General features: G+C 38.2%; 3 protein-coding genes across 6 annotated transcripts in view; 2 read left to right on the top strand and 1 right to left on the bottom strand.

Annotated features, from left to right (window-relative positions):
- Positions 1-26,020, top strand: part of LOC309712848 (signal-regulatory protein beta-2-like) — a 71,366-nt gene that overhangs the window by 34,265 nt on the left and 11,081 nt on the right. The window lies entirely within an intron of this gene.
- LOC309712920 (signal-regulatory protein beta-2-like) lies at positions 8,483-11,080 on the top strand. Of its 2 annotated transcripts, none has more exons than XR_014278454.1 (6): positions 8,483-8,642; positions 8,701-9,024; positions 9,116-9,472; positions 9,575-9,686; positions 10,026-10,066; positions 10,156-10,184. XR_014278454.1 is itself a non-coding variant. In XM_082544127.1 (6 exons), exons 1-6 carry the CDS (start codon positions 8,600-8,602, stop codon positions 10,270-10,272), a joined length of 999 nt encoding a protein of 332 aa, XP_082400253.1. In that variant the 5' UTR covers positions 8,483-8,599; the 3' UTR covers positions 10,273-11,080. The 2 variants fall into 2 exon arrangements, 1 of the variants encoding a protein (XP_082400253.1); XM_082544127.1 differs by having other exon boundaries at positions 9,570-9,686; positions 10,156-11,080.
- On the bottom strand, positions 13,117-16,676 carry LOC309713716 (uncharacterized protein). 3 transcript variants are annotated; one of them, XR_014278653.1, is made up of 6 exons: positions 16,518-16,676; positions 16,025-16,357; positions 15,572-15,916; positions 14,669-14,697; positions 14,199-14,263; positions 13,117-13,491 (listed from the first exon to the last, which is right to left on the bottom strand). XR_014278653.1 is itself a non-coding variant. In XM_082545524.1 (6 exons), the coding sequence occupies exons 1-6, from the start codon at positions 16,558-16,560 to the stop codon at positions 13,354-13,356; spliced, it is 1,041 nt and encodes a 346-aa protein (XP_082401650.1). In that variant the 5' UTR covers positions 16,561-16,676; the 3' UTR covers positions 13,117-13,353. The 3 variants fall into 3 exon arrangements, 2 of the variants coding, with proteins under 2 accessions (XP_082401650.1, XP_082401651.1); XM_082545524.1 differs by having other exon boundaries at positions 14,669-14,785; XM_082545525.1 differs by lacking the exon at positions 14,669-14,697.

Raw genomic sequence — 26,020 nt, 5'->3', positions numbered from 1 at the left:
TGCATTAAGTAAATTACACACCCACACACACACATATGGGACTTAATGCATTAATTGTGATTAATTAATTTGAAAAAATGATGCGTTAAAAAAAATTTACGCATTCAATTGCACTTTGCATTCCATTCAAAAGACTACCCAATTAAAAAAATTGTGGTTTTGTGCAAACTGTGGAAAAAAGGAGTTTGCATACCACTGAAGCACTTCAACCTTACGGTACCATCTAAATGCAAAACATGTTGCAGCGAGCAAAGAAACTGTGGGAGCTGTTAGCGCTAGCAGTTTGAGTACCAACAAAAGATGTTGGCTGCCCAAACTTGATAAAATGACTGGCTTCAGGACCAAAATTATTAGGTCAACATCGGACAAACTTACAAATTCTCCCGCAAATCGATTGCTCTGGACTGTAGACCACTATCAGTGGTAGAAAATGTGCTACAGATTCAGATAGAGCAACCTAATGTAAATCAAAGCTTAAATCATATAGTCAAAATCTGGCATTATTGTAGCTTTTCCTATTGTTTCACCAAGGGGTTAATATGTGTGTGTGCCTTTTTTTTCTTTCAAAGTGTTTAAACAACTACTGGCTTGTTTCTGGTGTAATTTGCTCAAAGAAACTGCTCATAAGCCTTGTTTTTTGCAGAGGCTGTGGACATTTTCATCTAATAAAGCCTGCAGACAACGATGAGCAGTAGCTAACATCTTTTAACAAAACCCAAGCTTAAGTGAGAGAGAGCAGCCATCGCGGGGCACTGACTAGGGCCGTGTCCACACTAATACGTTTTTGTATGAAAACGCATCTTTTTCTCTCCATTTTGGCCTTCTGTCCACACTGAGACGGTGTTTTCGGTCAAGGAAAACGCAGCGTTTTGAAAACGCTCTCCAAAGCTGATACATTTGAAAACGCCGTTTTCGTGTCGCAGTGTGGACAGCGAACCCGGAGCCTTTTCAAAAACGATGACACATTTTAGTCATGTGATGCAGTCATGTGACCACTTAAACTAAGATAGCGGAAGGCATTATACAGTAGTTGTTTTGTTTGCTCTTAATTTTGGCAGACAGAAATGACACAGGTCGAATCATCTTGCATTTCACATATGCGCAGTACTGGAAGTGTTTTCGGCCGTTTCTGTTAGGATGTCTGGGTTGTTGACCCAGGGTTTTGAGTTTATTGTATTATTTATCATTTCTATTCTTTGGTTTCTTCGTTAGACTTATGTCTTATGGTTTATGTCTCTGTGTAATCCTTAGTTGCTATATCCCCGTGTCCAGTCAGTGTCTGTCTGCCCTGGTCCCATGTCTCTGTTCCCTCTGTTGCAGTGCCTGCATGTGAGTCTGTATCTTTAGTTCAGTCTGTGTTATGTTTTCTGTTTTATTTTTTATTTTATTTTGATGTTAATGTATCTGGTTTTGCTTCCCCTTGTCTCGTTAGGCCTGATTTGCCCCAGCTGTGTTTCCCTCCTGTTACCCATTCCCTGATTGCTCCCTCTGTGTATTTAAGCCCTGTGTTTCTCTGTGTCCGTGTCGTGATCTACGCTCATCTTGCTGTGTGGTCTGTCTGTTTGCCGTTTCAGTTTATTTGTTGTCTTCAGTTTATTTGTTGTCTTCAGTTTATTTGTTGTCTTCAGTTTATTATTTGTTGTCTTCAGTTTATTATTTGTTGTCTTCAGTTTATTATTTGTTGTCTTCAGTTTATTATTTGTATTCCCAGTGTTGCTAGTTCTGTTTGCCATCAAGCAATAAGTCTGAGTTTAAGTTCACCTTTTGTCTAAGGCTGTGTCCCAATTCAGGGTCTGCACGCTTGAAGTACGCGTACTACGTACGGTGCGTACTATAAGTACGAGAAGTGCGGAAGTGAGAGGCTTGTGAAATGGGACGGTATACGCTTCGTCGCGCTGTTCAGGTTGCCTAGCAACCATAATACTAACCGCGAGACACGTTACATACAGCTTTGTTTGACAGAAATGAAGGAGAAAAATGTTTTGTTAGTCATACATTTTTGTCATGACATCACTTTGATTAGTTGAGTATCTGAGGCTGAGACCACGGGACTGTAAAACATGATTGTTGGGCTTCATTTCTGTGCTGAACAGTCTTTTAAGATTAGTTAGTAAATAACAATTAGTTAATGTTGTTCATGAGACTAAAATCATCTCACTGTGGTAATGTAAATATAATATGGCCAATATTATGGTATTGTCAGATTATTATGATATAGATAGATATAGAGATATATATCAATCACTGACTTTCAGCTTGTTGTGTTTGTGGATATATGACTGACTTTAATTATTAAAAATTCGCACATAAATAAGTGACGTCATATTCAATACTTTTGACAGTTCACTCTTCGGCCGCTCCATCTTATTAGGGAAATTCCATATACATACATGTCAATTTCAAGACTTAACCCCATCATTTAATTTGTTTTTGATTGAAATTGAATATTACTTAAACTCTCTTAAATTAACTTCCAATAAAAAAGGTTTATCATTGATTGAAATTCATTCAGAAATTTTAAGGAATGAGCTGTCACAACTTTCAAGTACAAAGTTGTTTTGAAGTCTGTCACATTCCCCCCCCCCCCCCCCTTTTTTTTTTCTTTTTTTTATCCTTTATTTATTTATCCTTATTTCATTGTACTGTATATTGTTACTCTTATTTGCCTTGTATGCCTACTGTGCAAACTGAACTAGAATGACTGACTGTTCGCTTTATAATTTCAATAAAGTTTGGAAAAAAAAAAACTCTTCGGCCGCTCCCTTCTGCCGTATTTTGCGGCAAAATTATCCACACCCACCGCCGCGCTATGAATTGTGGGATATATGGGACCACGAAGCGTGCACCGGACCACGCTTGATATTTGGGAAATCGACGGCGCATTTGGAGTATGCATTTGAAGTACACTTCGAATTGGGACAGCCGTCGTCGCGTGGCGGTGACGTAACCGCACTTAAAATGCGTACTTCAAGCGTGCAGACCCTGAATTGGGACACAACCTATGACTGTCTGCACTTTGGGTCCTATTCCTGCCTGCACACAGCAACACCTGACAGTTTCAGTGTGGATGCAAAACTCTGTGAAAGTGATTGTGTATACACAAATGCCGTTTTCAGATTTATCCGGGCTCACCTCTTACAGTGGTTGATCCCCTTGTCTCTTTCCCCACATCCTAAAAGAGAAACAAAAGTCAAAAAGTTCATTTTAAACTAAAGAAAGTAAAATTGTCAGGCAAAGAATTGTCAATGAACATGTAAGTGATAAGACTAAATCATATTTGTTAATTCAGGGAAAAGATTTCCAGTAGCTTTATATAACAGTATGATTTTTACTATTTTGTATAGACTGAAGGTGGAAGGTGGACATTAGCTGAACTATGCTGCACTGCATTTGTCAGGAAGTAAAACTACAGGAGGAAGGAAGAAATTAGAACGCACTGGAAACTAAAAGTGTGTCTTTTAACACTTATTTCTTTCATTGAAAATGGAAAAATATAAAGAACGTATTCCTAATTTTACTGAAAACTGTCAACTTAACTCAAAAGTTCTTAAAAGACACAGAATTAGCTTAACAAAATGTAAATTTTTTTCTGGCTCATGAAGGGGCTAATGTAGCTCACTTTGTGAAGGGCAGTCATTCAGACTGCTCTTTGACACCTTTGAAGGACAAAACATCACACACCCAGACAAATAACAGGTTCAACCTGTAAGTTTACTCTGTAATGTGAATGTTAATTATTTCTTGCAGTACATAACAACTAGTAGTTACTAGACTAGTAACTAGCCGCTTAGACATATGAAATAACTGTACTTTTGCACTATTTGATGTTCCAATCATAAGTGTCTTTCACAGATTTCAAATAACCACGTCAATCAATAAGCAGCTAAGGATTACATTGCCTTTTCTTCTCCTAGGATATAAATGGTCTTTAGTGTAGTGTCTAAAAATGTTCTCGACAGGAAATGTACTTAGGATATAATTTCAAATAGATGTGAAATAATAGCTAATAATTTTGCAGGAAACTGTTTAAAACAGTTACAATTACAAATTACAATATAACACATGTCGATATTTGCATAAAAGGCTCAGTGTCATGGAGGGTAACCTGGACAGTTGTGTTGTGTTGAAGAGACAGCTGAGAATTACCTTTCTAAATTTGTTCCTTTATTTATGACCATGACATCCTAGTAGTAAATAAAAAAAACATCTCAAGACTTTTAAACTAAGTTTTAGTGACTGTGTGAAGTGAATTATTCGATAGGGGATCAGAGTAGAGGTACAATTTCTGCTTTTGCGACATTAGAAGGAGTCAACAAGGTTGTGTGTGGGTATCTGACGTGGACGCCTGTTTGACACCTTCTATTTGGGGTGTTTCACACATGTTTTACCCCGGGGTGGACTCCAGTCAAGGCAACACAGTCCCAGAAAAAGGCTAATAAAATATAATTAAGTACATTTATTTATTTATTTATTTATGTATATATATATATATATATATATATATATATATATATATATATATATATATACACATTAGGGGTGCAACGATATTCGTATCGATATTGAACCGTTCGATACAGTGCTTTCGGTTCGGTATGCATATGTATCGGACAATACAAAATTTGAAAGTTATTTTATCAACTTTCCTTCTGACGATGCTGTCTGTGTTGAGCGCTCAGTGAATCTGCGTTCGACTACTCTGCCTAGGCTGCACTGTCGAGCGCAGATCCACTGAGCGCTCAACACAGACAGCATCGTCAGAAGGAAGAGCGCAGGGCAAGCTATCGAGACAGAAGTTAAGCTCTCCTTGCAACATGGCAAATTGAACCTCCCCCACCCTCATTCAGATCTGGCGTTTGGAACTATTTTGGTTTTCATGTGACGTCCTGGGGCTAGCGATTTTTCCAGTCGGGCTACCAAAATCTATCTCTGCCCTGCCCGTCGGCCTATCGTAGGAAGGAAAAATATATGTCAATGCTTTTGCATTCTTTCGGAAATGTAGCTGGGTAATTATGTCATTGGCATCGGTGAGCCACTGTCAATATGTGACATATTGAAATCGCGTTTGAATTTGTGCTTGTTTTTTGCTTTCACTTTGCAATCACGCAAACTGTGTATAGAGAGCGACAGTACTGATTGGTGAGTGATGATAATTTGTGCACCAATTCCTCTGACATCGTCTTATCAATCGTTAGCTTACTATGCAAACATGACAAGTGAAATCTCCCGCAGCTTAAACATGTGAGAGGTTGATCGCGCAGAGAATCGCTGAGCGTTATGTGAGTCCGTGTGTAAAAGCATTTCAGTTCTGCTGAGCCAAATAAGACAGGTCAGGGTGAAGAAGTGACAGCCAAAGAAAAGCTTACCACAAAACGGAGAAGTTATGACAAATCAGACTATAAGGCAAAAAGAAAGTGCAGCTTTATGGTTTCATGGACAAAAGAATTTCTGTGGCTGCAATATGACGAGCTAAATAACCAGGGCTGCACATAAGTGGTCCGCAGGTGCGCATTCGCTGTCAAAATAAAAAACACGCACAAGAGTTAGGGTTAAATTTAAAAACTGTACTTTTGAGTTAAAACATATATTTATAATTTTAATAAATGACAAATTAAAAAGGCATGAACATTTTTTTTGTATCGAAAAAATATTGAACCGTGACACCAAAGTATCGAACCGAACTGTGGATTTTGTGTATCGTTGCACCCCTAATATATATATATATATATATATATATATATATATGTATATCCTAGAAGAAGACGGCCGTAGTGATCGATGTAGCGGTTCCGAATGACAGCAATATCAGGAAGAAGGAACACGAGAAGCTGGAGAAATACCAAGGGCTCAGAGAAGAGCTCGAGAGGATGTGGAGGGTGAAGGTAACGGTGGTCCCCGTGGTAATCGGAGCACTAGGTGCGGTGACTCCCAAGCTAGGCGAGTGGCTCCAGCAGATCCCGGGAATAACATCGGAGAGCTCTGTCCAGAAGAGCACAGTCCTGGGAACAGCTAAGATACTGCGCAGGACCCTCAAGCTCCCAGGCCTCTGGTAGAGGACCCGAGCTTGAAGGATAAACCGCCCGCAGGGGCGTGCTGGGTGTTCATATATACAGGGAGTGCAGAATTATTAGGCAAATGAGTATTTTGTCCACATCATCCTCTTCATGCATGTTGTCTTACTCCAAGCTGTATAGGCTCGAAAGCCTACTACCAATTAAGCATATTAGGTGATGTGCATCTCTGTAATGAGAAGGAGTGTGGTCTAATGACATCAACACCCTATATCAGGTGTGCATAATTATTAGGCAACGTCCTTTCCTTTGGCAAAACGGGTCAAAAGAAGGACTTGACAGGCTCAGAAAAGTCAAAAATAGTGAGATATCTTGCAGAGGGATGCAGCAGTCTCAAAATTGCAAAGCTTCTGAAGCGTGATCATCGAACAATCAAGCGTTTCATTCAAAATAGTCAACAGGGTCGCAAGAAGCGTGTGGAAAAACCAAGGCACCAAATAACTGCCCATGAACTGAGAAAAGTCAAGCGTGCAGCTGCCAAGATGCCACTTGCCACCAGTTTGGCCATATTTCAGAGCTGCAACATCACTGGAGTGCCCAAAAGCACAAGGTGTGCAATACTCAGAGACATGGCCAAGGTAAGAAAGGCTGAAAGACGACCACCACTGAACAAGACACACAAGCTGAAACGTCAAGACTGGGCCAAGAAATATCTCAAGACTGGTTTTTCTAAGGTTTTATGGACTGATGAAATGAGAGTGAGTCTTGATGGGCCAGATGGATGGGCCCGTGGCTGGATTGGTAAAGGGCAGAGAGCTCCAGTCCGACTCAGATGCCAGCAAGGTGGAGGTGGAGTACTGGTTTGGGCTGGTATCATCAAAGATGAGCTTGTGGGGCCTTTTCGGGTTGAGGATGGAGTCAAGCTCAACTCCCAGTCCTACTGCCAGTTTCTGGAAGACACCTTCTTCAAGCAGTCTGCATCCTTCAAGAAAAACATGATTTTCATGCAGGACAATGCTCCATCACACGCGTCCAAGTACTCTACAGCGTGGCTGGCAAGAAAGGGTATAAAAGAAGAAAAACTAATGACATGGCCACCTTGTTCACCTGATCTGAACCCCATTGAGAACCTGTGGTCCATCATCAAATGTGAGATTTACAAGGAGGGAAAACAGTACACCTCTCTGAACAGTGTCTGGGAGGCTGTGGTTGCTGCTGCACGCAATGTTGATGGTGAACAGATCAAAACACTGACAGAATCCATGGATGGCAGGCTTTTGAGTGTCCTTGCAAAGAAAGGTGGCTATATTGGTCGCTGATTTGTTTTTGTTTTGTTTTTGAATGTCAGAAATGTATATTTGTGAATGTGGAGATGTTATATTGGTGTCACTGGTAAAAATAAATAATTGAAATGGGTATATATTTGTTTTTTGTTAAGTTGCCTAATAATTATGCACAGTAATAGTCACCTGCACACACAGATATCCCCCTAAAATAGCTAAAACTAAAAACAAACTAAAAACTACTTCCAAAAACATTCAGCTTTGATATTAATGCGTTTTTTGGGTTCATTGAGAACATGGTTGTTGTTCAATAATAACATTATTCCTCAAAAATACAACTTGCCTAATAATTCTGCACTCCCTGTATATATATATATATATGTGTGTGTGTGTGTGTGTGTGTGTGTGTGTGTGTGTGCATATATGTGTGTGTGTGTGCGAAATCTTCATGAATGACACATTGTACAATTTTAACTTTTTTTTTTCATTTCTTACTTCAAATGGGGGCATGGATAAAGCATGTATCATGCAGAACAAAATTCATTTGATGCTCAAACACCCACTTGATGAGAGTTTATACAGAGCCTTATACAGAGGGAAAATTTTCTTGCCATACATGTATAGATGTGATATCATAACTATTGACATGATACCTGTTGTGAAACTGCCGAAATCATGAAATCATTGTAAGTTTTCAAGCCTCTAACTTCACCATGGGGTTCGTGTGTGTGTGTGTGTTTGTGTGTTTTAAGTATTTAAATAACTACTAAGCTGTTTGCTATGTAATTTGCTCCCAAAAATGCCCATGAGCTTTGGTTTTTGAAAAGGCTAAATCATTTGCTTCAGTGAAGCAACATGAGTTCAGGCCTTCTCGTCAGCTCTTTAAAGGTACAAAATGCAATGATAAGTCAAAATGAACATTAAACTTACCAACTTTCCTTTGAAATGAAAAAAGTGATGTTTTTCTGAGGTATTTCTTGCAGTAAATACTACAAACAGCAGTTAGAACTGTGCTGATTACACTTTTAGGGCTTAAGTTTTATCAAGAATAGTTTTTAACAAGAATAACTATAACATGTAGGGAACAGTGTTCGAGTTAACAAAATGAGCAGTTACAATACAAGATGAAAGAAAATGAGAGCTTTTGCAAAGCCCAGGAGGAGGCAAATGTGACAGGAAGTCTACATTTGAATCTATTCCGTACTGACCAATCAGAAGCATCTTACTGTCTTACCGAATACAGTGATTTCACCTCCTTCATTCTGTGAAATACCAGCAAAGTCCTCAACAAGGAGCAGTGTCACGATGGTCATGTTATGGATTGTATTGCTTTTTCTTCATCAAGGATGTAAGTGAGCATTTTACTTTACTAGAGAAAACTATAACTTTTCTATATTCTAATTCAGATACTCTAGTTCCAGTGAAAACTGTTCAGCTTGGTGAACCAGCGAACATAACATGTGCTTTGCCCGATGGGGTCAGCAGTAAAGGAGTCCACTGGTACAAGCAGAGTGTCGGAGATACTCTCAAATTAATAATGTCACTGTTAAAAACTGCAACACCTCAGTATGGTCAAGAAATATTTAAATCAAGATTTCAAGCAAATTATGATAAGAAATTTAGCAACCTGACCATTTTGAAAGCAGTCCAAGACGATGAGGGAATCTATCACTGTGGAATGTTAGAGTGGATTAATCTTGAATGGACTGGAACATATTTGTTAGTAAAAGGTAAGTTAGTCATAGACTGTCCTACTTTTATAAACTTTAAAGTGTTTCAGGTCATGTTATAAAGAATGTATTTGTGTTTTGTATTCTGCAGGAAATAATGAGACAGCATCAGATTATACTGTTGTTCAATGGCCAACAGTGTTAAATCCACTGCGCTCAGGAAATTCAATGACTCTCCAGTGTTCAGTCTATTCTGACTCTGACAAGATGTGTCCCAGAGATTATAATGTGTTCTGGTTCAGAGCTGGATCAGATCCATTACACCCAAGCATCATCTACACTGATGGAAACAGACACAGTGAAAGTGAGAGAATATCAGACTCAGAGGAGAGGTGTGTTTATCGCTTCTCTAAGAACGTCAGCTCCTCTGATGCTGGGACTTACTACTGTGCTGTGGCCACATGTGGGGAGATATTATTTGGAAATGGAACTAAACTGGACATCGAAGGTATTTGGTCTTAAGTACTTTAATCTATACTGTATATAATATATATTCCAAGCTGATAACAGTTTTTGAGAATTGATTCTTGGTTTGTTTTTTGTAGTGCAGCCAACACAATCAGGATTCATTTTAACGGCAATATTAATAGTTTGCTTGGCCATTTCTCTCTTTGGAAATGTTGTCCTGATCTGCAACCGAAGAGTATGTAAACCATTTAAAGGTAAGTGTTATAAAAAGCTGAAATTATTTAAAAGGCTAAAATTATTTCAGTCACATTTTCCAGACCCAAAATCTATGGATTATACAAACATGACAGACGTTATACTGTAAAACTATAAAGAGTCAATTACTGTACATGTTTTCAATGACGATTGAGGTGTAGCATTGTGATTTGTGTTCCTTTGTGTACTTCATTCATAAAAACAAATTTATGTGAATAAATAATTGTTGTCAGTGATCATTGACAATAATTTGTGAGTTAAATGCCACATTAGGTGCACTTCACTACTCTATTTTTTTGTTGTTTATGTAATACATGTAATTTGCTTTGCTATATCAGATACTGCAAAAAAGACCTCAAAGCGAGCAGTACATGATTGTGTAAGTAATTAAAATTATTGTTATTCAGTTAATATTTGTCAAAAACAACTTGATATCACTATATCACTACTTTTTAAAATAATACACAGAGTGAAGCTGATGAAGAACTAAACTATGCTGCACTGCATTTCTCTGAAAGAAAAACAAGGGGAAAGAGGAAGACTGAGTTTGCTGAGGATAGTGTTTACTCTCAAGTTAAACGCTGATGCCAATGACAGTGTTTAGGATTTCCCGAAATTTAAATTGAACCTGACATCAGACCCTATATTTGTGATTCTTTTGTGTTGTTATTTTTTTTTCTTACAAAATATTCCTTGTGAACAGTTGAATTGTTTCATCAGTGACAGTATATGGCCTTTAAAGACCGGAAATTTAGATTTTTTTTTTTCATTTCTACTTTGCATATGTGATTTTTGACTGTAATAGCTAGTCATGCTTTCTGTGATTAAAATACTATGTTGATTGATGCAGGTGTTTTTTGTTTGTGTGTGTGTGTGTGTGTGTGTGTGTGTGTGTGTGTGTGTGTGTGTGTGTGTTGGGCCACTACAGGCAAGGAATGAATTTCTAAATGTGTCAGTTAGTCTTTTGAAGGTCAAAATCTTCATACGGCGTGACTTTCCGGACTTATATATTGTAGGGAATTACTTACAGTGCGGAGAGGTAACTGCAAATATGCTTACACACATAGATTATGATTAGAATAAGACTCTGGGTCAGAGAGTCCCGAACATGATATTCTAAACCAACTTTGAATCGCTAGAAGAACAATGGATATTAACATTAGATTAACAAGGCTAGGCAGAGAGGTGTTTTGCTTTTCTTTCTCTTACAGACGAGAGAGCAGATACCAGATGAGGTCACGGAAATACGAGGATGATTTGGAGCAGACACCAAGACTGCCATCTCCGTGCGGGAGGAAGATGGCTGCTATAATCTATGTTTTTGTCTCACTATATAATGTTGTACAGCCCACTTGAGGGTCATCCTTTTTGTAAAACATGCTGCTGGTTCACATAGAGGTCCACAGTGCCGTGTAAACTTGTAATTTCAACTGCCAAAAGCAAAGTAAATTATTTTTTTAAAAGACCAACCTTTCTCCTGAGATTCCTTCCAAAAATTCTGAACACAACAATTTGGTTACCCCTGACATGATTTTTGTTTCATTCCTATGAAACAGGAGGAGGAGGCCCAGGGTACAGCTTTCACTATCTTACAATGCTGTGACTGTAGCCATTCCCCAACACTCTGTGAATGGTACTCACGACAGCTGATCGATGATAATGAGTTTGCATTTCAGCAAAACTGATCTCATAGCTCATTGTCAATCAGTTAATCAATGGTGCTAGTTTCGGTCAGTATGCCAAAATATTGTTTATAAGGTTGGGGAATCCTGCAGGCCAGTCAACAAAAGGAGAGGGAGAGAAAAATAGAGGAGAAAGAGAGGGATAGAGAAAGGGAGAGAGAGAAGAAACACTAAGAATCTGCTTAGTGCGTGTCTGTGAGTATCTGTTTGTACACCTGTCCATGTGAAAACACTCTCCAAACCATCAACGTGTCTTTTAGACCCCATTCCTACAAAACTGCTCAAAGAAGTCCTGCCATTAATTAATGCTTCGATCTTAAATATGATCAACCTATCTCTAATAATCGGCTATGTACCACAGGCCTTCAAGCTGGCTGTAGTTAAACCTTTACTCAAAAAGCATCTCTAGACCCAGCTGTCTTAGCTAATTATAGGCCAATCTCCAACCTTCCTTTCATATCAAACATCCTTGAAAGAATAGTTGTCAAACAGTGAACAGATCATCTGCAGAGGAATGGCTTATTTGAAGAGTTTCAGTCAGGTTTCAGAGCTCAGCACAGCACAGAAACAGCTTTAGTGAAGGTTACAAATGATCTTCTTATGGCCTCTGACAGTGGACTCATCTCTGTGCTTGTCCTGCTAGACCTCAGTGCAGCGTTCGATACTGTCGACCATAATATCCTATTAGAGCGATTAGAACATGCTGTAGGTATTACAGGTACTGCGCTGCAGTGGTTTGTATCATATCTATCTAATAGACTCCAATTTGTACATGTAAATGGGGAGTCCTCTTCACACACTGAGGTTAATTATGGAGTTCCACAGGGTTCAGTGCTAGGACCAATTCTGTTTACATTATACATGCTTCCCTTAGGCAGTATCATTAGAAGACATATACAATTTCACTGATAGTATAGGTATAATTTCACTGATATGCAGATGACACCCAACTCTATCTGTCTATGAAGCCAGATAACACACACCAATTAGTTAAACTGCAGGAATGTCTTAAAGACATAAAGACCTGGATGGCCGCTAACTTTCTGCTTCTTAATTCAGATAAAGACTAGAAAGAGAGAGCATATTTCTTCTTCATTGGCTTCCTGTTTAATCTAGAATTGAATTCAAAATCCTGCTCCTCACATACAAGGTCTTAAATAATCAGGCCCCATCTTATCTTAATGACCTTGTGGTACCATATCACCCTATTAGAGCACTTCGCTCTCACACTGCAGGCCTACTTGTTGTTCCTAGAGTATTTAAAAGTAGAATGGGAGGCAGAGCCTTCAGTTTTCAGGCTCCTCTTCTGTGGAACCAGCTTCCAGTTTGGCAAACGGAGGGCGCCCTTACTCCCAGCATGGGCGATAGAAAACCGATCGGTGCCTATGCCATTCCCAAAATGCGCTGGCTGATGTCGGGGCAGCGAACCACGATGCCACTCCGGGAAACCGCCCGTGTCACCCGTATCAAAAGCTGCTACTGGCCATGATGCATTGAGTTTTTCCTTCCAGTCACCTTTCTCACTCACTATGTGTTAATAAACCTCTCCGCATTGAATCACACCTGTTATAATTCTCCGTCTCTCTTCCACAGCATGTCTTATCCTGTTTTCCTTCTGTCACCCCAACCGGTCGCAGCAGATGGCCGCCCCCCGATCAGAAAAAACGTGATTTCAGAATCATAGAAATCCACTCAACACTTTAATGCGCCAATGGAATTTATTTAGTTTGATATTTTTACACAATTATTTGGGTATACCAAATGTGAATTATACAACATGTTTTGTTGGGCCCAAAAATACTACCATAGCTTATGTTGCAGTCAATAAAAGTAACCAGAGGTTGTGTTTCCATAGAATCAGCTGAACAACATGTTTGTTTGTTTTTTAGAAAAAAAAAACACTTTTATTGGAATTGTTTATTTTAACACATATTTGAAAGGCCACAGCGTCTATTAAAGGACTACAACTCCTGCCCTTCTTGGCTTATGCTGATGGTTGCCGCTGAGTGTGGGAATCTTGTCTAACAGCAGCATACACACAGTCTTGTGTTGACTCTCTCCTCTTCCTGTTCACTCTGTTTACTCTCACTGAGGAGTAATGGACTGTAGCATCAGTCATCATCTGAAATTACAGGTATTTTAGAATTTATGTCATCAACTTCAACTCAAGTAAGATTATTGGAATAGTCAGAAATTACATATGTGCAATATATCTACTATTATTTAAAAAAAACGTGTAAGATTATTCTAATATTTTGCAATATATCTTCGAATTTTTAATCAGCATTTATATTTGGTTGGGTCAATAAGTTTTTGGGCAATGAAATTTTTCAGTAATTTTACTTCCATCAAAGTGGATTTTAAATCAAGTAAGTGCATATTTTCAGCTTTAATTAAAGTCTCTCAGAAGTAAAGATGGGCAGTTTCACCAATCTGCAAAAGAAATAGGTCTACAAATTGTGGAATAACTTCCAAATAATGTTTCTCAATGTAAAGGGACGAGTCAGAAAATCAATATTGGAGGCTGGTGATTTTCAGGTCTTCAGGTGACACTAGATTAAAAATACAGTCAACACAGTTAAGATGTTCAGTTCTAAAGCCTCCATCTCTAATGGTACGGGTTTGGTTTGTTCTATTAATCCCGTAAATAATTCTACAATTTCATTTGTAAAACTAACTGTATGTGCACCAATTAACTTTATTCCAGCACTTTGTATTGTAACAAATTTAACAAGACATTGTGATATCTTTATTATATGTTGTGGGTATGAAATTGCTAATCTCTTTTCCAAAACCATGCTGCAGAATATATAGTAAAAGCATATTTACCAAATCATTTGATTGGCCCACATTTGACACATCACATCCAGCATGATTGGTCCCACGTATTTCCCCTAAAGCAATACGATTTGGGGATATGATTGGAATAATAGTGTGGTAACATTAAAACAGAAGTTTTAAGCAGTGGATCTTTAGTATTTATTTTTGCAATACAATGTTGTGATATGACAACTTTTGCATTTCAAACACACATCTACTACTACAAAGTGAAACATAGGAAAACACAAAGGGAAGAAGATGACTACAAGTGTTCCACTGAGTGTTTACTCACACAAGAATTGTGTAACAAGGTTATATAAATGCAGTGATTTATTTTTATTGTAATCCTGTGTTCTTGTTGTCTTCCTGGTATGATAAAGTGAAACAAATATTTGGATCTTAAACATAATTTTAGTTTAAAAATATATCTTTACACACACACACACACACGCACACACACGCAGTTATGATAAACCCACCTGTGCAATGCTGACAAACATTTATCCCTCTGGGGTACAAAAGAAGAAGCACAATCACAGAAATGCAACAACCTAGCAGAACTCCAAGAATAAGGACAACAGGGCCCAATCCTGGTCCTACATTAGTTAAAAGAGAGAGAGAGACTGTTTAATTTAATATGTGATCATGGAATTTATCAGTTGTTGCAGAAACGTTCTTATAACGAACAATATTCTATTTTTGTAGAGCTAGAGACAGCTTATGATGAGTATTTGTATTCATAGCACAGTATTTGTGCTACTGTTAGTGCTTGCGGAAGTTTGGAACATCTATTGAGTCTGCAAAGCATTGGTGACTTTTATGCACTATGCACTATGCTTCTCAACACTCAACAACCCCACACTGTAACTTTATGTGGTTTGCCACTTTGAGGCTTTGTTACTTCCACTGCAATAAAAACATTTATACTGGAGCATGTAGGAGGAAAGAAATTTCACGAACTGTTGTCACTGTGGCATCCTATTACAGTACCATGCTTGAATTCAACAAGTTTGTAAGAACAATCTGGTGTTTCACAAATGTTTATGAAGGCACACTGCATGGAGTGTGCTTTGTTTTTTTGTTTTATGTACTTGTGGCAATTAAAGTGAAATGATAACTATTAAGATTAAACCATTAATCTTAGATAACTCAAAGATTAGAGTTCTGGAAGGCTAGATGAAACGAGCAGTGGTGCATTACATTTGTCTGTACTATGTAACTTGAATAAAGTGTGATATTTAGAGAATATCCCAAGCATTGTGCTGCATGGAATTAATAACATTGCATTACAGTACTTAGTCTGATGTTTCTGATCTCTTAGTAAGTGTTTTATACTTTAATGCAAGATAATTTAAGATTTAAAGACAAATACAGATACATACGTGTCTCCACCTTAGTTCCTTCACCCAGCAGGATCTCCCCACATGTCACAACAGCACAGTAGTAAGTCCCGATATCGGAGGAGTTCTGTATCGTTTTGGTCAGGCTGTAGACACATCGTCTCTTAAGAGCTTCATCACTGTTGTTCACGAGAGGGTAAATGATGTTTGGAGCAAAACTTTCAGATCCAGCTCTGAACCAGTACGCTCTGTGGTCATCTGGACATTGGAGTGCTTTTTCTTTGTTCTTGGAGAGAACTGAACATTCGAGTGTCACAGAGTCTCCCAGACGAACAGACTCTTTCTCTGGATTTTGTTTCACGTAGACAGATTTCTGATGATTGTGATCTGTGAATTAAGGCAGATGTAATATAAACTTTTTGTAATTGATTAAACTGATTTGCGTCAGTATCACTGAACTGTTCAGACATTGGTACAAAAAGGGAAACATATTACCTTTCACAGCCAAGAATGTGCCATTGCTGAACATCTGTGTATATGTGGTCCGCGTTTGACAGAAATATGTTGCTTCATCCTCTTTGCTGACATTTCTGATAGTAAATATATCTTTGTTCAATGTGAAACGTGAATCTTTAAATGCATCAGATAAAGTTATTTTGTCAAGAATAACAGAAGCAACACTTTGGGGCAAGTGTCCCAGAGACTGTTTATACCAGTGTAAGGATTTGAACTCCTTCTCAGAGACCTCACAGCCAAAAGTAACATTGTCACCAAGGTCAACAACAGTCAAAGAGATCAACTGAGGAACCTCTGTAGTTTGAATCACAGCTGAAGAAGAAAGACAAATAACAACAGAGTTACAACACAAATGGACATAATCAATGCTATTACATTAGAAAGGTTGTTACACAGCCATCACTGAGATGCACGATGGGTTTCACGAACAGTGCAGTGCAAGCAGATGTCTCCCATCATATTTTGCACTTACCTGGTGCGCAAAGAAGAACCAAAGCTGTTATTCTCACAATCATCGTGGTGCAGCACTCTAGTCTCACGCTACTGATCTCATCTTGCCCATATGGAAGGTTTAGTCACAAGGTTATAAAGGTTTCCAAAGCAGAAATCAGTGATTGGCTGAAATGTAGGAAATTACCCCTCCCCCATTCAGCAAACCTTTGATCAATTTTCATTTGATAAAAGACGTCTTATATCAAATGACATAAAAGTATGTCTTTCTTAGTACCTTCTGGTAGCAGTGTGTTATCAGTTCTCAGTGTGTTTATTAAGGCACTTATTAAGGAAGTTATTGTTTCTGTAATTATTAGTTGATTATTGTTAGTCACAAGCTCTGTAAATCTTTAACATCAGAAGATACTACTTTGCCACTTTGTATTAGTATTTAAATGATGATTTTTGTTGTGTCTACCAGCACAAATATAAGGATACAAAGATGCAAAAGTTTCACAAAATCATTTTCACTTCTTTAATTTCACGATTTTTCTATAAAAATCATGAATATACCTGCAGTTGATGTAGGGTCATGTCTGACCGTGCAAACTGTTTATGATCACTTAAAAACAGATTAGAATTAGTTCACGGTGAGTTTTCTTACTTTAGTTTCACTTCTTAAGGTACACACAACCCTGTTGTACCTGTGTTAAGCCCTAAACAAGAAGCTTTCTGACTATATTTGCTCAATTAGGCCAGATATCCACCTGTGATCAAACAATTTTATTAGACACCACAAACTGAGATACAGTAGGGTGGAAAAAGTTCTTGTCACCCTTCCGGATTTCCAATTGTTTTTATGTTTGTCAAACTTATGTGTTTCAGATCAGTAAAAAAAACTTGAAATATTCAACGATATTAAACACAAAATGCAGTTTCTAAATGAAGGCGTTCATTATTTAAGTGGAGAAAAAAATCGAAACCTACTTGGCCCTATGTGAAAAAGTGAGGAGCAACCACTTTTTCACAGTATGCTTGCTTCTCTAAACAAAACTTCACTGATTTCTTGGATTGAAATCAATGATTTGAGCCTTCTTGGATTACTAAGCTCAGTCATTCGCTCTAGCAGGTAAAGGAAACAGTGGTGAGCATTAAAGCTTCTAGAATTGTAGCCTCCATTTCTCCTGTATGTTTCTATTATAGAGTAACTATGGTGATCACTTCTTTTTCTTCTTTTTGGACTGGTTTTCAACTTTGCTTTGTGTTCTTAGTCTCTTGTTCCTACATAAACACTAAAATAAACATTCTATCCATGTCCCTATGAGGTATCCCTCACCCTATTGCTGCTGTTAATGGGTGGGTCTGTGGTATTTCATGTCATATACATCAGCGGTCCTTTTTGCGGCACCGATCCGGTTTAATGACAGACAGTATTTTCATGGACCGGCCTTTAAGGTGTCACGGATAAATACAACAAAATAAAATGATACGACCAAGACAAGAACTGTGGTATTTTGTAAATATTATAATAAACACGAATTCAAGCTGCAAAACCTTTTTAAAATGTTGCACCAACAACATTGAGAGTTGGCACATTTCAGGAGAAGCATTTCCTCTCTGTTTCTTAATGCTCTCTGGTCACCATGGTAACACGTAAACATTTCTTTCAAAATAAGACACACAACTACAGCACGTGAAAAGACCCAGGTAAACCCAGTTAACGATAAAAACCCTGAAAACCATAAATTTCACACCCGAGCCTCAACTGTACCAAACGACACATCTGTAGCCGGGGGTTGGGGACCCCTGATATACATGTTATGGTGTAACACAAAAGTAATGTGTAATGAATAGCATTCTTAGATATTATATTAGATATTAAATAAAGTACTGCATTACTTTTAATAAAAGTAACAATTAATATATAATACATTACTTTATTTTGAGTATGACCCCAACAGATGGATCAAACTACTGTAACATTAGCGTTTTGATTGTTTAAGTGTCATTAAAATTCTATGAGTGGAGTGGGTTGCTGTCAGCAGTTTGGTGTTTTTAAACCAGACCTGACAAACGAGAAACGTTGTCAGGTCTGCACACCTAAACGGTAGCGTAAATAATGCTTTATGGTTTTCTTGGAATATAATAAGTAAGTATTTACTTAAATCATAGATCAACCATAGAGTAATTTTGCCTGACTTTTAAACAAAGTAATTTCTTTAATTTCTTGATTTTGTAATTATTTCTGCTAACTATTAGAAAAAAAAGCTCTTTGTCATATTAAAAAAGCACACATAAAAGTGTTATTAGTCACTGAGCTAGAGCTTCATATGTACATATCAGAACTTTTTTCTCACATCCTCATTATTTTCTGAAATGCCCATGTCAAATCTTAAGGTAACAGCTAACAAGAAATTCATGCAGAGGCACAACGTCCCCTTGCTAATTTGTCAGTAAATTCAAGAGCATGGCACATTTTCAGCTTTTAACTATAATTAATGTTAAAGACTAATTTGTTTTAAGTCTGAATTTCTTTGTGACAATATTTTCCAGCTATGGCTTCAGTTGTCTCCACAAGTCAAGACAACAAAAAGCAAAGTAACATTCAACAGCTTCACTGACAAAAACAACACTTGTGATAGGCCATTTCTTCAGTGGCCAATCACTGAAGCTGTTTACCCAGCACAGATCTCTCTATGAGCCACTATGAGACATAAAGTGAGAGAAGAGCTACAAAGCACTTAAGCAGGGCTGATTTTATGTTATGTTAGTTTAAACTTGTTATCCTGCCTATGTACACTGAAAAACTGTGTCTGTCTTTCTAATGATTAAACAAAATCAAAACCAGCACCTGCTGCATCTGCAATAAAGTAATATATAGTATGATTTTAATACAAATTTTATTCATGTAATATAACTGTTTCAGTAGCTGTTGATTTAGACAGGCTGAACGTCCATCACTGTGTTACGTGATGGGCATTGGTAAATTGGTAAGGATGTCAAACGTACTTTTTTGTTTTTAATTTATCAAATCATTTGAAAAGCCTGCTCTGGGACCAGTGAATGATGAGCGCCTCCCCTCACTTCTTTATAACTGCCAATGAAAAACACCCTACCACAGTTAGATCACAGAATGACCAAGCAGATCTGAATGTGTGCACATGTCCCTTTATCTCATAACATCTGACAGCTCCTGTTTTGATATGAATATGAGTTATACATGGTGTAGTGTTATGGCAGCTTCCTAAAATAGATAAAAGTAGCTGGAAGGAAAGCCCCTTTGCATTCATGACCTTGTTTGAAAGCCCAACCACAGCAGTGCTTAAGTTTCCATGTATAAAATCTACTTGTCTTAGCTAACAAAACAAAATAATAATTGATTATTGGTGCTATGCTTTAAAATATGCAAAAGTTTTTTTTCTGTATGCAGCTGTACACGATGTGACCACATGCTGACAGGAAAATTACAGTAAACTAATTGATTGAATTGCATGGAATATTTATGTGTCAAAGGTCTAATCATCAGCAGACTTAAGACCAGCTGTCTTATTTATTTTTAGGTTTGTTTTGTTTTTTTCACCCAAGTTCATATAACATTTGTGTGTTACACTGGTACATGTGCCTCACTTGAGTCAAAAGTTCTCATCACTTTCAGTAAACGTAGTTTTGTAACACTGAGAATAGTGTTGTGAAGTGAGTATAGTGGATGGAGACCACAACCACCTCCCCAACTCTGTACGTTGCTGCATGTGTTTCTTCCTGCTTAAGCAGACTGGGCGGGTTATCATTGATAATATGAAGTTTGTAACTGTTCTTTGACAATAACGTTGAATCTAATCTTCTGAATTGGCTCTTTTATCGTTATGCATCTCTGAAATGTTGCAAACACAACACTTTCTGTATTTCTTATCCTACACACATTTTTCCTAGGACAGTATATTTACTTGTATTAACATAAATTAAATCCTGAAGAGGTTAAAGAGGTTTCCGAAGATGAAGCAAGGTGGACAGCTGGAAGCAGAAACCCTTTTGTGGATGAGAAGGTGGCCAGCAATGAATGATGCAGGGCCTCTCTGGAGGTTAGACAGGGGACCAGCAGATACAGAGCTCCACTAGCAGACTGGAAGATAGCCAGTTTCAGGGGTGACTAGCTCATGCAAAAGAGGCAGTAACCAAGAAGGTAGGCTCAGGCAGAGGAACAGAAGTCTCTGGGGAGTGCTTGACATTGGTTGACTCAGGAGCTGATTGGTGCCTTGACAACAGGACTTCTGATAGGCCTGGCGGCTGCTACTCTGAATCTACTTCACCCTTTTCTTTTACTAGAGAAATCAACTATGAATTCATAAAAGACATTTGACATACAAAGCAAAACCTTTTGAACTGTTTTTATTATTATTATTATTATTATGATTTTAAACATAAAATTGCATAATTGTCAGATTTTCCTCTGCTCACTCCTCCACTTGCAACCCTATCCTGCTATCACTTCTTTCTGTTACAGTATACCTGTCACGGTCCGGGTACGGAAAGTGAAAACGCTGGGTCAAAATGACCCAGAACCTTGACAATACCATAAAAATTCCAACAATTTAACTTTACCTCGTCAATGAATGTGTATACTTGCTTCTCTCTTTTTACAAAGTGGTGCTGATCTTTTTGTGTCGTCCATTGTTAGACTGTAAGGAAAATAAAGACTTGGTCTTTGTAACACCTGCCTCACCAGTATTATGAAAATAACCTTTTTTATTTTTGGTTTCTTGCCATATGCAAATGTCATAATGTTATGTATGTGTCCACCAAAACCTTCTAAAAATTGGAAATAAAAGCACAGTATTATACATTGTTGAAGCAATCCAGTTGTTCTCACTGGTCTAACAGCATAAAGATAGAAAGCCTTCGTTTTTCTCATGAGAAGAGCAAGCAAAGCAAAGCTCCACGCAACAGCTACACCGATAAAGGTTGTGGTGGGCCATTTCTCCACCCTTTGACCAACCTGAAGCTGTTTACTCAGAACAATCCCCTCAATGTGAGTTTCAACAGGATGTGAAGTGAGAGGAGAGCTGCAAGGCTTCAGCAGGGTACTCTTAGCTTAAACATCTGACTTGATTTTATTTTCTTTCTTGCCTTTTAAATTGCAAACATTGTTTGTGCTTTAAAACCACACACAATTGCAACCTTACTGATCTATCATAAAATACAATCTATATGCACTGTTCATACAACTGCATTTAAATGTTTAACTAACTTCATTCATCATTAATTTGAACAAGCTGTCATCTATGCATGTAGTACACACTTTATACACACTTTACACACGTTTACATAATTTCCTCTGGGATTAATAAATTATTCTGATTCTGATGATGTATCAAGGGTTTCAACCTATAGGTAATGATTTGCGAAACATTTAAAAAGTCCTGCCCTTGCTATAAAGGGCAGGGACAATTCATTATCACCTCCCATCTTTCATTGATAGCCTTAAGAAACACACAACACAAAAGTGTGATTAGAACAGTCATAGTTTGACCAGGTAAGTGTGTGTCCTTTCCTCTTTAACTCTTCCAACAAGAGCTGCTTTTGTTATACATCAAATTGATAAAACAGTGCTGCAAAACCAAGAGAGTGACACAGGAAGAAAAGCCCCTTCGCATTCACACCTGTCTTTGAAAGCCCGACCACAGAAATGCTCAAGTTTCCATGCTTTGTTTGTTTGTCAGTAACTACTGTGACTTTGTGTTTGCCTTTGTGTTTGCACACAAAGGCAAACACCAGGCAGGTTATGTTATGCAGGTTATGCAAAGAGCGACAAAACATTTCTAGAGAAAAAAACACAGCTATTTAACTTTAAAAGGTAATATTTACTTCTCAAATCCTTACCCTTTAGTATATACACATGAATATATCACATGTACAGAAGCTGGGCACAGCATTGTTTCAGGGAATTACTCATTTATTGCTTGACAAAACTCCAGCGCTGCTTGCACTGTGCAGTTTTTTTTCTCTCGTTGCAGGCATGAACAGTGAAGCAACAGACAGGAAATGTGGCCTCAGAGAGGGGGCTGTGACATGCAACACATTGATCTCTAGCCCAGGCTGAACTTGAACCAGTGACATTGTGGTTTTGTGCTACCATATTAAGAACATCTTTGTCAGACCAACATGTATTGGCTTGTGGTCCACAATACGTTGACCCTGATTAGACCACTAACAGACCAGAACACTGAGCACAATATCCTACTCTGACACAGACTGCAGCAATTTTGACTTTTTTTTTGTCACTAGGTGTACAATAGTTCTGCTTGAAACTGACACACACAATTTGGGTCATTTTAATGCTATTTTTAGTGGACTGCTTTTCAGTGGTAGTTTTAACCCTGTTGCTTTCATTTCTCTGACACATTAAAGAGAAGGTAAGACAGACTACAGTGGGTTCAGGTGTCTTACAATTTTTATTTTTGGTTTAACACACAAGCGACTTGTGTTAAAGTCTCACTAATCAGAGTTGTTAGCCAGTGCAACATCAGTCTATTTTCAGTTAAAAACAAAAGGTTCAATTCAATATTTTTCAGTATTACTCATATTAGCTGACCCCTAGCAGCCAAGTCAACCCTTACTCTTCCCTACCTGTTCTTGATGTTTATAGCTTGTTTTAGGCACAAAATGAAATTAATGTAATGTCTTGAAATATTGCTTTGCCACAGCTGTCATATTTGTCATTTTGTGCAACAGGTGTTTCCCTTCTTTTACGCAAAGACCTGTGTAGTAAGAGAAGTAAAACGTGCAGCTGCCCAGCTGTGATTGGTGTTGTCAATCTTTTTTTTTTTGCCTTCCCATTTGGTTCTTTAGCAGTCAGAATTATTATCTGTAGGCCAACAAAGATACCCAACAGATTTACTTTACCAAGTGGATCATCACAGTCTTGCCGTATTGGTCCTTTTGTTTGACCTTTGTTATTATTATTTGTTTATTTTATTTTATTTTCAGTTGTTACAGACGGGCCAGACATGACTGGGGTATAGGAAAGGGAGAAAGAAAGACAGAGAGGGGGGGGAAAGAAAAACAGAGGGAAAGAGGGACAGTGAGAAGCACTTACCAAAAAAAATCACCTGGATCAACTGTTGAGAGAAGAAGAAGAAAAAAAGAGAAAACAAGCAAAGAAGAGAGCAACATAATAAACACAAAACCATTGCAAAAATCTAGCTAAGTGTAAATAACAGTAAATACTAAATATTGAACATTTTTGTGCAGCACGCAAGACCGACAGCGCACAATGTGCTTTGAGATAGCAGCCAAGAAAGGTGTAGTTTGTGTTTGTGAACACCCATGCATGTGTACACCTGTGTGCACACCTGTGTGGATGAGCGTGCTTGCATTCAAAAGGTTTCTTCAGGTAATGGTCTGAGGGTGTGGGGAGCAATGGCCTTGTCCCCCAGGGCATGAAGCAGGTATGGAGGAGCCCCAGACATTCAGAACCCCAGAGTGCGAGAACCCAAGGACAACCATCGGAGGGGCATCCGTGACACCCTCTTGGAAAGAGCTGAGGAGAGCCCCAGACGATGGGTCAGCCAGCAGCCATGGAGCAGAAGCCTGAGCGGACTGCAGCGATGTGCCCACAGGCTCTGCTGGCAGCCAGCTGTGCCAGAGTGGACTGACCAAGCAACAGGTGCCAGGCCCTGCCAAGCAGCCACCGGGAGTGAGCCAGTACATACCTGAGCGCCCAGCCCCGGACACCAAGAACCACCAACACAGGGAGTGTGGTGAGGGGAGATCTAGGAGTCTAAGACCTGACCTGACATACAGACACAGACAAGCAGGCACACACAGAAAACAAACACTCGGCACTCACCCTACGTAGAGACAGACACAAATGGACACTGTACACAAAATCACAGTCCCCAAACTTACTCTAGACCCCAGGTCCAGGCACGGCCACCCCCAGACCTAGACCGAGGAGTTGTTACCCTTTTCCCTGGGGTGGAGACCAGATAGTAGCACGAAGGCCCTGCATCCCAGACCCCAATCGGATGGCCAACTCCTCCTCCCAGCCCCTCCACCACAATAGCTAACAGAGAACGGGGGTGTGTGAAGAGGTGTGGTCAATCTACAACTTGCAGATTATTAAAAGGCTCCTTATGTAGGGTGTAGCCTGAAGACCATACCCTACATAAGGAGCCAAGATCGAAAACCCCAGTTGGAGATAACATATTCCCCAAACAGAGAATCTATATCTTGTTTAAAACATGCTGTAAATAAACAGGAAAATTAATGAAAATGTGGTACGTCCAGCCAATGTGAATCAAAACTTGTAACATAACCATAAAATATAGATATTTTTGTTGCAAAGAAAACTTTGACTTCAAGCTTGGCACGGCTCACTAGGCCATTTCTCATAAGTATCTTATTTTTTATATCAGTATTTGTTTGTAAGTTTGGCCTTAGTTCACTCTAACATTATGCTAAATGCCTGTGGTTTTAAATCTGTTGATAATAAATATAACATATATTTATTGTTGATAAGTTGGTTCTATTGCTGCCTGAAACTTGGGAAAAATTGATGCTTTTTCATGGGTCACAACCCCCTAGATGAGACGTAACACCACACGTTGCATTGCACTTATATCCTGTCATCATTGTGGAGGGTGTGGTCTTATTGGTTGGCTCACACATTAGGAAGGCGGGGCGTTCTTTCTGTAGTTCACACATTACAATAAACTATGAACTTTGACGATCAGGATGCAGATGAGATTCTGTGTCACTGATTCTGGTTATGCTGTTCAATGATAGTTGAAAACATAAAGTTATATTTCTTAATGTTTTTTCCATTACAACAATGGAAAGAACTTTTTTTGTTCTGAAAATTAAAACAAGCTTATCACGAACTCTTTTCAGTAGTTTTTTAAGCTTTAAATAGGTGCTTAAAATGTTCATTAGATCTGTCTTTTCTTTGGGAGTTCTCAGGAATTTGTAGGAATTTGTAGTTTCCCTTTTTAAGTGTCATTTTTCATATGATCAAAAATTACACTTATGCAGTATTTTCAAAATATTTTAAATTTAAATGAGAAATGTTTCACCGTTTCTCCCACTGAAAACATTATGTCCTTCACTACCACTTCCTTAACTGGATGACCGAGCCTGCATCATGAAATTATTTTCCATGTTATTTGTGTGATATTTCAATTTCTTTATGCAGCAGGGATACACCTCTCAAACAATCTAGCAAGTAGACTAAACCGTTTTCTGTAATTAGTTTTCTTCTGTTGGTTTCTTAAATAACATGTGAATGTTAATTACCACAACAATCAGGTGCAATATTGATCAAATTCCAATGGATCACAACTTTATTTGGCTGTTTAGCTAGGCATAATCAACATGTATTGTTAACCTTAATTAGACTAGAAAACATGTTTTTTGCAGACAATTTCAATCTGCAAAACCTGTAATCAATAATCAAACAATAACTTTTATTAATGATTTAAAATGTTGTTAATTTTTAGTCTTTGGGTCTTAAAATGTTCATGTGTTTCACTTGGAAATATAATTGTG

This window comes from Aulonocara stuartgranti, assembly GCF_965226115.1.
Source record: "Aulonocara stuartgranti genome assembly, chromosome: 2".
In the NCBI taxonomy this organism is placed as follows: Eukaryota; Metazoa; Chordata; class Actinopteri; order Cichliformes; family Cichlidae; genus Aulonocara; species Aulonocara stuartgranti.
Note: the sequence above shows the minus strand (reverse complement) of the source record. Positions and strands in the feature narration are given on the sequence as shown.